This window comes from Peromyscus leucopus, chromosome 12, assembly GCF_004664715.2.
Source record: "Peromyscus leucopus breed LL Stock chromosome 12, UCI_PerLeu_2.1, whole genome shotgun sequence".
Classification (NCBI taxonomy): domain Eukaryota; kingdom Metazoa; phylum Chordata; class Mammalia; order Rodentia; family Cricetidae; genus Peromyscus; species Peromyscus leucopus.
Genome location: NC_051073.1, coordinates 62141831 through 62155660, shown reverse-complemented (window position 1 = coordinate 62155660; position 13830 = coordinate 62141831). Strand labels below are relative to the sequence as shown.

General features: G+C 41.5%; 1 protein-coding gene across 1 annotated transcript in view; it reads left to right on the top strand.

Annotated features, from left to right (window-relative positions):
• Nucleotides 1-13830, top strand: part of Slc12a8 (solute carrier family 12 member 8) — a 163053-nt gene that overhangs the window by 146503 nt on the left and 2720 nt on the right. The window contains 2 exon segments of the mRNA XM_028886362.2: nucleotides 2656-2773; nucleotides 11561-11621. Coding sequence (XP_028742195.1) covers nucleotides 2656-2773; nucleotides 11561-11621 — 179 coding nt within the window.

The following is a 13830-nucleotide window of genomic DNA, read 5'->3' as shown; positions in this document are numbered from 1 at the left end:
ACGATTCTAGATCACAGTTTTAAAGTTGACCATTGAGACTAACCAATCACAAGTCCACCCCTCGTCAGGTTAACAACCAAACCACTAAGTTTTAAGCCATAGCTTTTCACCCCTTGTCCTCATGCTCATAGCCATTTCATATGCATGATGGGTTTAGTTGACCTTGAGAGTCCCCATAACCTTTAACAGTTTCAACAATGTTTAATGCTCAATGTTAAAGTCTCATCTGAGAGGCTAGGCAGCTCTTAACCATGCACTCCTACAAAATTAAAACAAGTTACATACTTCCAGTATGCAATGGCACATAATAAATATTTTCATTCCAAATGGGAGGGATGGGGGCATAGCAAAGAATGATCTGAAAGAAGCAAGACCAAAACCCAAACAAAGCCAACATCAAATCTTGCAGCTTCATGCCTGCCATCTTGGGGTTATGGAATCATATGGGCTCAGAAAGGCTTGGAGAGCCCACCCAGACAGCTAGCTCCTCTGCCTGTGGGAACTCAGTCTTTTTTCTTGGTCTGCTGTCCTTTATGCCTGTGGCTTTTCTCTGCAGATACCCCAGTGGTCCAGGCATCTTCAATATTTCCAACAGGCTTCACCTCACAGTTTCACACTATGGCCTCTCAAGGCCTCTGTATAGGGGCTCCACCCTTGCAGCATACTGGCAGGTCTCAATGTCTTCCTTTGGCACTGTGGTTCAAGATGCCCCAACACTGTCAGTCTTGCATCTTCTATGCATAGAGGACCAACACCACATTGATGATTCTGCCAGATCCTGCTGCCAGCTAGGGACACAGCCTGGCCTCCTTGGACCACAGTTGCATCAGTTTTTGTGTGCTAATCCTGGGAAGCCATGTCTCTAGGGAGGTGCCTTTGAGGAATGGGGAACCCCCTTCGGTGGCAGTCTCTATTTCAATTTAGGCTCTCTCCTTCCCAATAAATTTGTGTTTTCACAAAATGGACCCTTCAATGGGTGTGGTCTTGCCCCGAGGACATCGTTCCTGTTGTCCCAGTATGAAGCAGGATGCTTTTCTTTAACAGTTATAACCTCTTTTTCAGCATGCTCCTTGGTCTTATAGTTTAACTTGCTAAACTCTTATCCTTGACAAACCAGACTTTATTTCTACACCTTTATGCTCAACATTTTATACCTTTTCACTGTAGACCCGGAAAAGTACAGCAGAAAGTAGTCAAACCATGGCCTGGATGAAAATTCCTGTCTTGAAATTCCTCTACCAAACAAATTAATCAGTCATCTTTACATTCAACTTCACTTAAGTCCTTAGAGCATGGGCAGAATGAGCCATGGTATTGTCCAAACTGTCACATGAATGTCCTTTAGCCCAGTTTTCTGACAGAGTCCTTGTTCCCATTAGAAACCTCAAGAGCTAGGTCTCCACCATCTGCATTTCTATTGGCATTCTTGTCTTCCAAGCTCGTACCAGAATGGCCTGTTAATCTTACTTGTTGTACTCAATGGCTTTACTATCATAAAGTTCTGAATGCTTCTACATTGTGCCTGCAAAACCAGTTCCAGAGTGCTAAGAACTATATGGTCAGGTTCATCACAGCAACAACCCCACTCCTGGTATGAGTTTTCTGTCATAGTTAGGTTTCTTGTTATTCTGACAAAAGTAACTGAAGAGGAAAGGAGCTCAGTCTGGCTCATTGTTTGAGGGTAAAATCCATCACTATGGAGAAATCCTTGCAGGAAGAGCTTGAAGTAGCTGGTCACATTGTATCCACAGTCAGAAAGCAGAGGAAGATGAATGCCAGTGTTCAGCTGACTTCCTCCTTTTCATGCAGTCTAGGACCTAAGCCCAGGGGATGGTGTTAACTTTCATTACCCTGGGTCTTAATGCCTCAACTAATCTATCAAAATCACCTCTCACAGTCATGCCCAGGGGCTAATCCAATTTAAGTAAATTCCTCACAGATATGCCTAGAGGCTTCCTTCCTGGATAATTCCAGATCCTGTCAAGTTAGCACCCTGTCTTAGTTTGCTTTCTATGGATGTGGTAAACACTGTGACCAAATGTACCTTGGAGAGGAAGGGCTTTATGTCATCTTACAGCCTACAGTCCACCATGAAAAGAAGTCAGGAGCTGAAGCAGAGACCATGCTTACTGGCTTGCTCCCCATGGCTTGCTCAACCTGCTTTCTTATACAGTCCAGAACCACCTGCCACCAGCACCACCCGCAGTTGACTGGGCACTTCTCCATCAATCAACAATAGTTTTTTTAAAAAAAAAAATGCCTAGAGGCTAATCTGATGAGGGCATTTTCTCAGCTGGGTTTCCCAGATGACCCTAGTGTAAGTTGACAAAAACAAAACAAAAAAACCCTACCAAACTAGCACACTACCACAGTAAACAAACTTTATTATTTATTTATTGTAAGTATAAACTTGAATTATACAGACTTTTATTGTAAGTATTTTATTCACTTTTATTATATTTACTTCTATTATTAATTACTTTTATTTAATGTATTGTTTTAAATATTTAAGTATTATTTTGCTATAAGTAAACTTTAACTATTCAGAGCTCAGCCACTGTTAAGAGACCACTGTCTCTTAAGGTCTTAATCTTGTGTTTTGATTACCTTGTATGAAACCCTTAGGTGACTTACTCTTCCTATCTGTTTCTATAGGCTGTTGTATCCCTTCTCATCATGTTTGTGATCCAGTGGGTCTATACCCTATTTAGCATGGGTGTTGCTGTCGTGGTGTATTTCTACATTGGCCAGGCCAGTCCAGGTCTTTACCTTGGTAAGTGGCTTAAGTCATTGTGCTGTCATTTCCCTTATTTTTTTTTCTAGCTTTCACTGAAGAATTTTGTGTTACATGTCATACACATAATTATAAATGAAATACATTAGCAACTAATTTGAGATTTATAAGACTTATAGAATTAAAATGGATGACAACAGTGGTGAAAGAGCCAGGGATAAAATAATATGCTGACATAAAGTATACTGGCATAGCATAATGTTATACATTGCCTATGCTATGAGTTAATGCTATACTATCATTTGATGATGGATTGGGTTAAGTTTAAGATGTATAATATAAACTCTAAGCCAACCACTAGATAATTTAGTGAAGAATTATGGCTAATAAGTTAACAGAGGGAAAAATTGAGTGAAAAAAATATTAGGAATTGAAGAAATGGCTCAGTGAGTAAAGACACTTGATGCCAAGCCTGACAACCTGAGTTTGATCCTCAGGACTCACAGGGTAGAAAAATAAAACTGACTCCTACAAGTTATCCTTTGACCTCCACACAGATACTGTAGTAAGTGTGTGTGTGTGTGTGTGTGTGTGTGTGTGTGTGTGTGTGTATGGAAATAAATAAAATAATAAATATAATTTAAAAAGTTAAAAGCACATCAAAGACAAAAAGAGTAAAAATAAGTGTAATAAAAGAAAATTTATTGATAATAATAGAACAAAGACATGACATGATGGTGCATGCCAGCTCATGGGCAGCAAAAGTGGGAAGATAGTAGGTTCAAGGCCAGCCTGAGTTAAAGAGCAACAGTAATTTATATAAGCCCATCTATATTGATTATCACAGTAAATATAGATAGTTTAAACACTCCCAAATAATTGGCAGTTAAATAAAAAGGGTGACCCAACTATGTGCTGCCTACAAGAAACTTCATTTAATTGATGAATTTATTTTTGCAGTGCTGGTGATCAAACCCAAGGCTTTTGTATACTAGGGAAACACTTTGCCCTTGAACTACATCCTCAGCTAAAGAAATCTGTTTTAAATAAAAACCACACGAATAGGTTAAAAATAAAAAGGATGTGAAAATAAATACCAGGCTAATACCAATCAAAAGACAGCTGCAATGGCTACATTACCATCAGATAGATTTCAAAGGAAAGGCTATTGCCAGTGATCAAGAGGATGACTTGATAAGATGAGGGGGGAAACTCATGAAGAAAACACAATAAACCTTAACCTTCATGCCCTTAAAACAGAGCTTTGGAATACATGAAAATGGAATCTGATAGAATGAAGGAAAAAATAGAAAAGATCATAGCCACATTAATTTCAACATCTGCCTCCAAATAATTGATATACATGGGCACACAGTTAGCAAGACCACAGAAGACTTGAGTAATACTGTCAACGAGCTTGTTCTAGTATTTATGGAATCTTCTCCCCACAAACAGCAAAATTCACAGTCATTTCAGTAACAGGAAGCACTCACTAGAATATTACAGGACACAAAGTTTTGGTAAATTTAAAAGGATTTAGGTCAATTGAAGAAAATATTTCTCTGAAAGGGGTAAATAATTAGAAATAAAAAACAGGAAGGTAATGGGAAAATCCCCAAATATTTAGAAGCTAAAAAAAAAATTAAATATCTAACAACAGTGAGCAAATTATAGAAACCAACTGAAGTTTCAAAGAAGAAAAGAGAACTGAAGTTACAAAATACTTTGATCCTAATGAAACCAAAAATGCAAACTATCAAAGTTGTAAGATATAGCTAACAGAATTTCATAGCAGCATGTGTGTATGTCATCAAAGAAGAGAGTTCTCGAAGCTGTGACCTTAGACTCCAGCTTTGAACTTAAGAAATTAGGAAAGGAGAAGAAGAGGAGGAGGAAGAGGAGAAAATTAAACCCAAAGTGACAGGGGATGGGGCGGGACAAGGACACAGTAAGTATCATAGTAGAAATCAATAATGTACAAAACAGAAAAAAAAAAAAAAAAAACAACTGAGAACACTGACTGTATTAGTTACTTTTCTGTTGCTGTGGAAAGTGCCGTGACCAAGGAAACTTACAGAAGGAAGGGTTTATTTGGGCTTAGGGCTCTAGAGGGGTAAGAGTCCACCATGGCAGCAAGCATCAGGCATGGAGGCAGGAACTGAATGCTGAGAGAGAACTCATATCCTGAACAAAGTGCAAAGCAGAAAGAGAGCACGGAGAATGGGGGGAGGCTTTAAAACTTTGGAGTCTGCCCCCAGTAACATACCCCTTCCAGCAGGGCCACGTTTCCTAAACTTCCCCAAACAGCGCCACTATCTGAGGACTGAGTGTTCAAACACTAGTGTATATGGAGGATGTTCTCATTCAAACTGTCACACCAGTGTAACAAATGATCGTGTCAGAAGATCAGCAAAATCAGTAGGCCAGACTGATCAGAATAAGATAAGGTACAAATGACCAAACCAGGAATAAAAGATATTTTATCGTTGGAGATCCTATACATATGAAGAGGAAAATAGCTGACTATGATGGCGCACGCCTTTAATCCCAGCACTCAAGAGGCTGAGGCAAGCGGATCTCTGTGAGTTCAAGGCCAGCCTGGACTACAGAGTGAGTTACATAAGCCAGCCAGGGCTACACAATAAGACCCTGTCTGAAACAAAAACAAAACAAATACAGAAAATAGAAAATGTCGGCCGCCGCCATGACCAGCAGCATGTGAAGACACGTAAGCACCAGCACGTGCAAGAAAGCCAGAGCTATGATTGTTCAGATTAAGATACATCAGTTTGACCAACCAAGACCACTGAAAGTCTCCGATGAACACAAGATAAACCAGAATCGTTTCAAGCAACTGCTCAGATGATACAGCTAACGACTACTCATGATCTAAAATTTCTTTGTGTCCCATAAGATACAGCGCCCTCCAGCAGGAAGTAAAGAAGCTACGCCAAATCCCAAATATACCAAGCTGACTTGGAGATGTGTAAAAGTTAAAACCTTCCTTTTAAAAAAAGAAAGGGAAGTGCTGGGACGTCTGTATGTCAAATTGCTCTGATGGTCAATAAATAAAACACTGGTTGCCAGTGACCAGGCAGGAAGTAGGTGGGACAAGGAGAGAGGAGAATTGTGGGAAGCGGAAAGCTGAGGCGGAGAGACACTGCAGCGCGCATGACCAGCAGCATGTGAAACACGTAAGCACAGCCAGTGCAAGGTATAGATTTATGGAAATGGATTAATTTAAGCTATAAGAACAGTTAGCAAGAAGCCTGCCACGGCCATACAGTTTGTAAGCAAAAAAAAAAAAAAAAAAAAAAAAAAAATGTCTCCTTTCTAATAATAAAACTACCATAAGCTGGGCAATTTATAAACAACAAAAAATTATTTGGCTGAGGATTCTGGAGACTGGAAGCCTAGGATCAGAGGCTACTTAGATTAAGGCCTAATTGATGCATTATAACACAGAGAAAGACATCCCATGGCAGAGGTGGACGTAGAGACAGGGATGAGAAGGAAGGAGAGGAAGAAAGATGAAATAATCTTTTTATCAGGAACCCACTTCCTAGATAACTAACCCATTCCCTAGATAACTAACCAGCTCCCAGGATAAAGCATCACTTCAGTTAAGAGAACAGAGCCACCATGGCTGAACCATCTAGGGATCCTGCCTTTCAACACTTACATTAGAGATTAAGTTCCCACACATGAACTTTGGGGGATACATTTAAACCATAGCACATAATTTATATTTTCCTCAATAATAAAGCAATTTTAAAGATGCTGAGTAATACTCCATTGTGTAAATGTACCACATTTTCATTACCTATTCATCAGTTGATGGACATCTAAGCTGTTTCCATTTCCTGGCTATTGTGTATTTACACAATGGAGTACTAGTCAGCTATTAAAGATGAAATTATGGGATGCACAGGTAAATGAATGAAACTAGAGTCATTGTAAGTAAGGTAACCCAGACTAAGAAAGACAAATGTTGCATGTTTTCTCTTGTATGTGGATATTAGCTTGGAATCTTTAAATAAGTATGATTCATTTGGAATTCCCATAGAGATTAGGAAACTAGGAAAGGACCATTGGGGTGTGCTTTTAAGAGAGGGAACATACAATACAGCAATATATAGGAGAAGAGAGAATAACGGATCAGGGGAGATTAAATGGAGTGGGAGGTGGGAGGCAGGGTAGAGGAGGGGCTATGGGGAAGGATTGCTAACACTTTTGAAAAAGCCATCCTTACTTTTGTAGACACTTCATAAAATATGCATATACACATATAAAAGTAGTTTAAAATGGAGTTACCCTACAATGATGGGACAGTACTCCAACAAGATTCCATATGCCAGCAAATAAGAACCCCAGAACCAGAACAGGTTACTTCTTTTTGAATCCTTTGCCAGTGAGGTCCCACAGACCCCCAAACATTACAGGTGATTTCCAGTATTCTTGGTTCCCCTCTAGAATCTGGCTAGCTTTCCTGGTGTTGGAAGGTGCTATGCATGGTACTGGAGGAGAAAAGTAATCGTCAGTCATTCCCCCCCCCCAGCTGTGAACCCTGTGAACTACAATAATAACGGACCTGGCAGGATGTACCCACCTGTGCAATAATGGTACAAACGTTAGGGGAGTAGCCAACCACCTTCTGATTGCTCTAAGGTCCATTCCATGAGATGGAACCCATATGTGGCACTGTAAAGGGACCAAGAACCTGTGGATAGATCGGTCATAAGCCCCAAGGGAGAACCTAATACTATTAAATAGACATAGCATTGAAACACCCTAATGGCTTACTGCTGTACTCATAGATCAGTGTAGCTATCAGCCATACCAAAGAAACTTTTTCTTGAAGTGGATGACAATGGACACAGAGACGCTCAACTGGTCAACATCTGGAGCATAAGAGACTGGGGAGAGCTTATCCCTATACGGGCCATACATACCACATTCCTCACCCCGAGGCTCAAGATCTCCACAAAAGGGCAGAAAGACTGTAAGGTGATAGAGAACTTCAAGGAAACCGTCCTTTCCAGACATAACAGGGCGGTTACACTTACGGACTCACAATGATTAGGACTGTGCACAAGGCTTGTTGCAAGCTCAAGCCAGACAAAATCCCGACATGGACAGAGGAAGGTAGGAGCAAGATCCACCGCTAGAAGAGGAGCTATTGGCATTTGAAAGCTACTGGGAGAGTGAAAATCAACTTTTAAAAAATTTTTCTTTGAGACAGGGCTCAAAGAAAGGTTCCTGGCTGACCTGGAACTCACAATACTTAGACTAGGCTGGCCTTGAATTCATAGAGATCTGGCTGCCTCTGCTTCTCAAGTTCTGGGATTAAAGGCATGCACCACTGTACCCAGCCTGTGAGTCAGTTTTCTTTAATGATGTGACCTCTCCTAGGTTAAACCACACAGTGGGGTTGTCCCCATCCCCAGGGCAGTTGGGACATTCAATGGGTTTAAAGAAGAAAATTGGAAGTCTGGTGGGTAGGGAGGTACAGGTGGATCTGGAAGGCATTGAGAGAAAGAACAGTGAATATGATAAAAATTCATTGTATGAAATTCTCAATAATAATAATCATTATTATTATTATTATTATTATTATTATTATTATTATTATTTGGTTTTTCGAGACAGGGTTTCTCTGTGTAGTTTTGGTGCCTGTCCTGGATCTCATTCTGTAGACCAGGCTGGCCTTTCATATTTTTAAAAAGATATATTAAGTGGGCGGAGGGACTGGAGAGATGGCTTGGGAGTTTAAAGTACCTTCTCTGCTTGCAGAGGAATCCAGTTCACCTCCCAGCACCCACATGGGGTGGTTCAGAACTTTCTACAACTCTAGTTTAGGAGATTCAATGTCCTCTTCAGGCCTGAATTCTTGTGAACATACCCGCACATATAGACATAGTTAAAAATAAAAAAGAAGTATTTTTGAAAAGATGTGTTGGAGGGCTATGGATGTAACTATGGAGTGCTGGCATAGTATGTCCAAAGCCCTGAGTTTAATCCCTAGCAACACACACACACACACACACACACACACACACACACACACACACGTAAAACTTAATCAATTAATGACCAAAAAACAAAAAACAAAAATCACACACAAGTAAAATAAATCAATATCACCAGATGTGGTGGTACATATCTTCAATTCCAACACCCAGGAGACAGAGACGGGCAGATCTCTGTGAGTTCAGGGCCAGCCTACTCTACATAGTGAGTTCTGGGCCAGATAGAGCTACACAGCAAGACCCTATCTCAAAAACAAAAAGTAATTAGTATCAAGTCCTAACCAAGTCAGATGGACAAGAACAGTCTAGACATATGGAAAAAAAGTTCTTCAGAATTACAGAAGTTTGGCATATTATTTTTACAGAAATGCACTTCAGATATTTAAAATGAAAACATGTACTAAAAATAATGTCTTAGAACAGCAGTAATGCTGTGAAGAGGTTCTGTATCATCTAAGTTTACAGATAGAATATATTTTAATTAACATAATGATTACATCAACGATTGCTTCATCTTAGGAAATCTAAATATTTTCCCAGAAATCCAATCACAGCAAAGTATGAAATAAAATTTCAGGCCAGTGTCTATAATTTAGAATTTAAATGATCATATATAAATAAGATCAACTAATAACGGTTTTATTTTGTGTCTTCTTATAGAATGTATATTGATTACCTGAATATATTAGGATTCTCTCTCTGCAATTACCCACACTATTGCAGATTTATAATGTTTGCTCCGTTTCACCACAGGAGCCCTACAAGATGCCGAGACAAGATTTTAATACAAGCATCATGAAGTACTGCTGATTTCCTGATTATGTATTAAACATGATCTCACTAGTCAATTTCAACTGTATCTGTTCATATAATTGAGGAATGCCTTTTCTTAAATTATGGTTGATTAATTTTCCAAAGCCATACATAATTTCAGCTGGGCATGGTGGTGCATGCCTGTAATCCTAGCACTTGGAATGCAGAGGAAGGAAGCCTGGACTAGCGTGAACCCCTGTCTTGTGGGGGTGGTGTTTTATATATAACTTATCATGCCAAGGTTGTGGTGGTTTGAAGGAAATGTCCTTCATAGTCTTGGGCATCTGAATACGTGGTCCCACTAGGTGGCACTGTTTGGGGAGGCTGAGGAGATGTAGCCTTGCTAGGGGAAGTATGTCACTAGACATGTGCTCTGAGGTTTCAGAAACCACACAGGTTTTAAAGCCACATGCTGGTCCCAGTCTGATTTCTTGGCTTCCTAATTGTGGTTTAAGAGGTGAACTCTCAGCTTGCTGCTCCAGACTCCCTGCCTGCCTGCTGCCATACTTCCCTTCAGTGACAGTGATAGACTCTAACCCCCTGGAACCATAAGCCCAAATAAATCCTTCCTCCTGTAAGTTGTCTTGGTCCTGGCGTTTTTGACAGCAACAGAAAAGTAAAAAGACAGATCATCAACAAAGGGATTTCATTTTTTTGTTTTGTTTTGGTTTGTTTTGTTTTGGTTTTTTGAGATAGCATTTCTCTGTATAATAGACCAGGCTGTCCTGGAACTTGCTTTGTAGACCAGGCTGGCCTCAAACTCACAGAAATCCCCTTGTCTCTGCCCCTGCTTCCTGAGTGCTGGAATTAAAGGTGAGCACCACCACCACCACCACCACCTGGCCAAGGGTTTATTTATTTATTTATTTTTGGACAAGACCTTACTATGTAGCCCAGGCTGGCCTAGAGTTCTCTATGTAGGCTAGATTGGCCTCAAACTCATGGAAATCTGCCTGCCTCTCTCTCCTGAGTGCTGGGATTAAAGGTATGCACCACACCAACCCAGATAAGGTGTTTTTATTTGTTTGATTGAGATGGGGTCTCACTTGGTAGCCTGTACTGGTCTGAAATTCAATATTTATGTAACATATAATATATAACATATATTCTATAATAATATATTATAGACTAATTATATAATATAACCATATAAATATGTTATATTTACAAATATGCAATATTTATATGATATATTATACAGAATATTAATGTGAATGTAATAATTAAATATTATTTAGTATATAATTTATAATGCATAATAACTATATGCAATAACATATTGATATTATAAATAATATATAAATATATATTTTATATAAAACATATAGTATGTTATATATAATAAATAAATATGTGATATGATGTTATATAAATATATATTTCACTATGTATGTATATTTAAGGTTGAACTTAGATCAGTGTGTCATAGACAAAGGTTCTTTTGGCCAATACAAAAACCAAAAAAATGAAAACACCTCGCTTCAAACATTTCTGCCCGCTGGACTGTGTCGTTCACTTAACACCCGTTAGAACTTCCCTAAGTGCCAGATCCTGTGAGGTTATGAGGACGGAGAAGCCATGTTCCCTGTTCTCAGGGTGTGTGGTGCTGGTGGGGATTGCACAGCATGCATTCAGCACACACATGTGACTGTAAGAGCGAGTACCGGGAGAATGTGTGTTAACTCCTAAGGCAGAAGCAGCACGTGTCCTTATTTTTCCACAGTAGGCTCCACCCAGTCCCCTCCAAAGGTATTGTAGAAATGAGTTTCTGGAAACTCTCCATGAGCATGAGGAAGGCCACTGCCAGGCTCTATGATAGTGAATGCTCTTGGGTTCGAGTGGGAAAGCATGCTCGTTCTATGTATGTACACACACATGAAAGTTGTGTGTGAGTGTGTTAAGGGGTGTGTAAGCCCCTAATGAAGCTGGGGTTCAAGATGTCTATGACAAATCCTTGAAATGTATGCCCATGTCTTCCTCACAGGCTCAGCCTCCAACTTCAGCTTTTTCCGATGGATGAAGTCCCTCCTGATGCCCTCCTGCAGGTCTGTGCCCACGGGGGCTGGTACAAGGGTGGACAAGGGGCCCAGTCTCGGGAGGTGCCCAGGGGTCTGGTTCCTGGCTGTGCTTGGGCCTGGGCTGTGGTGTAGAGCTTGACAGTGGAGACGCTCTGGGAGGCTGGTGTTTGCTCCTCATGGTCCCCACGCTCAGTACCCAGCACCTGCTCCTCATGGTCCTCCATACTCAGTACTCAGACCTCACTCCTCACTGTCCTGCACACCTCTTTCCCAGCTTCGGCTCCTCAGAACCCCATACAGACTCATGCCCTGTCCCTTCATGTCCTCAGTCTTCATGAGCCGAGCCTTCATCTAGAGTCTGAATATTGGGTGACAGGTCACCAGAGCTGATCTCAGGAGTTAACGGTCTGAGTCACATTCCCACTAGTTCTTAATCAGGCCCAAGATCAAAGCCTAAGGGGATGTGAAATTGGATCTCATGTTTTCCATCTCAGGCCAAAGGTGGCTGGTGTCACTGTACTCGTGACAGACACTATAAGTCAAGTATGGGCTTGGATGAGACGCTGTGAAGGACTGCAGTAAGCCTGGCATGTGTGCACAGGTGTCATACACACACATGTGCACACACACATGTGCACACACACATGTACACACACATGTGCACACACATGTACACACACACACACACACACACACACACACACACACACACACACAGGAACGGGGGACCTTATCCTGAAGGGAATGTTCCCTGATGCCCCTTCCCTCTGGCTCCTTCCCACCCTAGGAGGAAGCCCAAACTTCCTCATCCTTTAAGGCCTCAGGGTTCTGTCCTGTGTCCCCTTTCACTGCCTGTGAGAAGCCAAAGCTGCAGACCAGGCAAGCCCCAGCAGAATACAGCCCAGGGCTTATTTGATTTCATTTTGATGGTTTGGTTTTGAAACTCTAGACGTGCCGTTTGTGTTTGCCAATATCTGCGCCTTCCACACCCAGTCATTGCTAATGAAATTAGGACCGGTTCCCATTGATTCCAGATGTAGGCGTGGATCCTTGCTCTCTATTTGTGTTTCCCCCTAGGGAATATATAAATGCATATTCATGGTATTAAATACAATCACATTGTCACATAGTCATCGTCACTACTCATCTCCAGAACCCCAACTCCAAGAACACTGAACCATCACTCGGCAATCCCTGACATCCTTTTTTCTTTTTGGTTTTTCGAGACAGGGTTTCTCTGTGTAGCTTTGGAGCCTATCCTGGAACTCACTCTGTAGACCAGGCTGGCCTTGAATTCACAGAGATCTGCCTGCCTCTGCCTCCCAAGTGCCACCATGCCTGGCCTTTTTTTTTTTTTTTAATTATATGTATTGGAGAAGGGAGTACATGCACATGAGTGTAGGCACCTTAGGAGGCCAGAGTTATTAGATTCCTCTGGAACTGGAGGTACAGGCAGTTGTAAGCTGCCCGACTTGAGTGCTGGGAACAGAACTCGGGTCCCCTGCAAGAGCAGTGCTTTCTCTTAACTACCGAGCCATCTCTCCAGCCCCTACCCCTTCATCCTTGTTGAGACAGCACTCTGAAAATACTGCTAATCTGTTCAAGTTGGCACAGGGAGTGAGAACTTGGTGCTATAACTTGGGAGGACAGAGAGAAAGGTGTAAGGTTATGGAACCAGAGGGAGGAGTCGAGATTTGAGGGCCCAGAAATGGAGGATGGGAATAGAGTGAGAACTCTCTGTCAGCCGCATTTCCTGGCTGCTGTGTGTCCTCCTGGGAGCTGTGGTGAATGTGAGGTAGCCTCTGCCTCTCTTCCTGTCTGAGGCACGAGGCTGGATGGCCCAGGTCGCAGCACATCAGAGAAAGTGGATTAAATGGAAATGGTTTGGTATAGAAGCCGCCTACAAAATTTTGAGCTTCAAATGTGTGGGTGGGGATATTTGGTATAATCTGATTTACGAGAATGTACTTAGTCGTTTCTGGCTTGAAAGCCTAAAAAAAAAAAAAATGGCAGTGGAGTTCACCATGGGTCCTTCAGCTGTACTCTGAATTCCTGGGATGTTGCCGCCAAGGTCCCTGCATTAGGAGGGTGTTCCTAGGAAAAGACAGCCCCGTGGTTGGAACAGAGGTTACTCCACACGGCTCCTTGCTCAGTACCCAGCTCTGGACTAGTTTAGTGGAGTGCGGAGCCTTGGCCAAGTGAGCATCAAACTTGCTGGCCCCACCCCAGCTCCTGG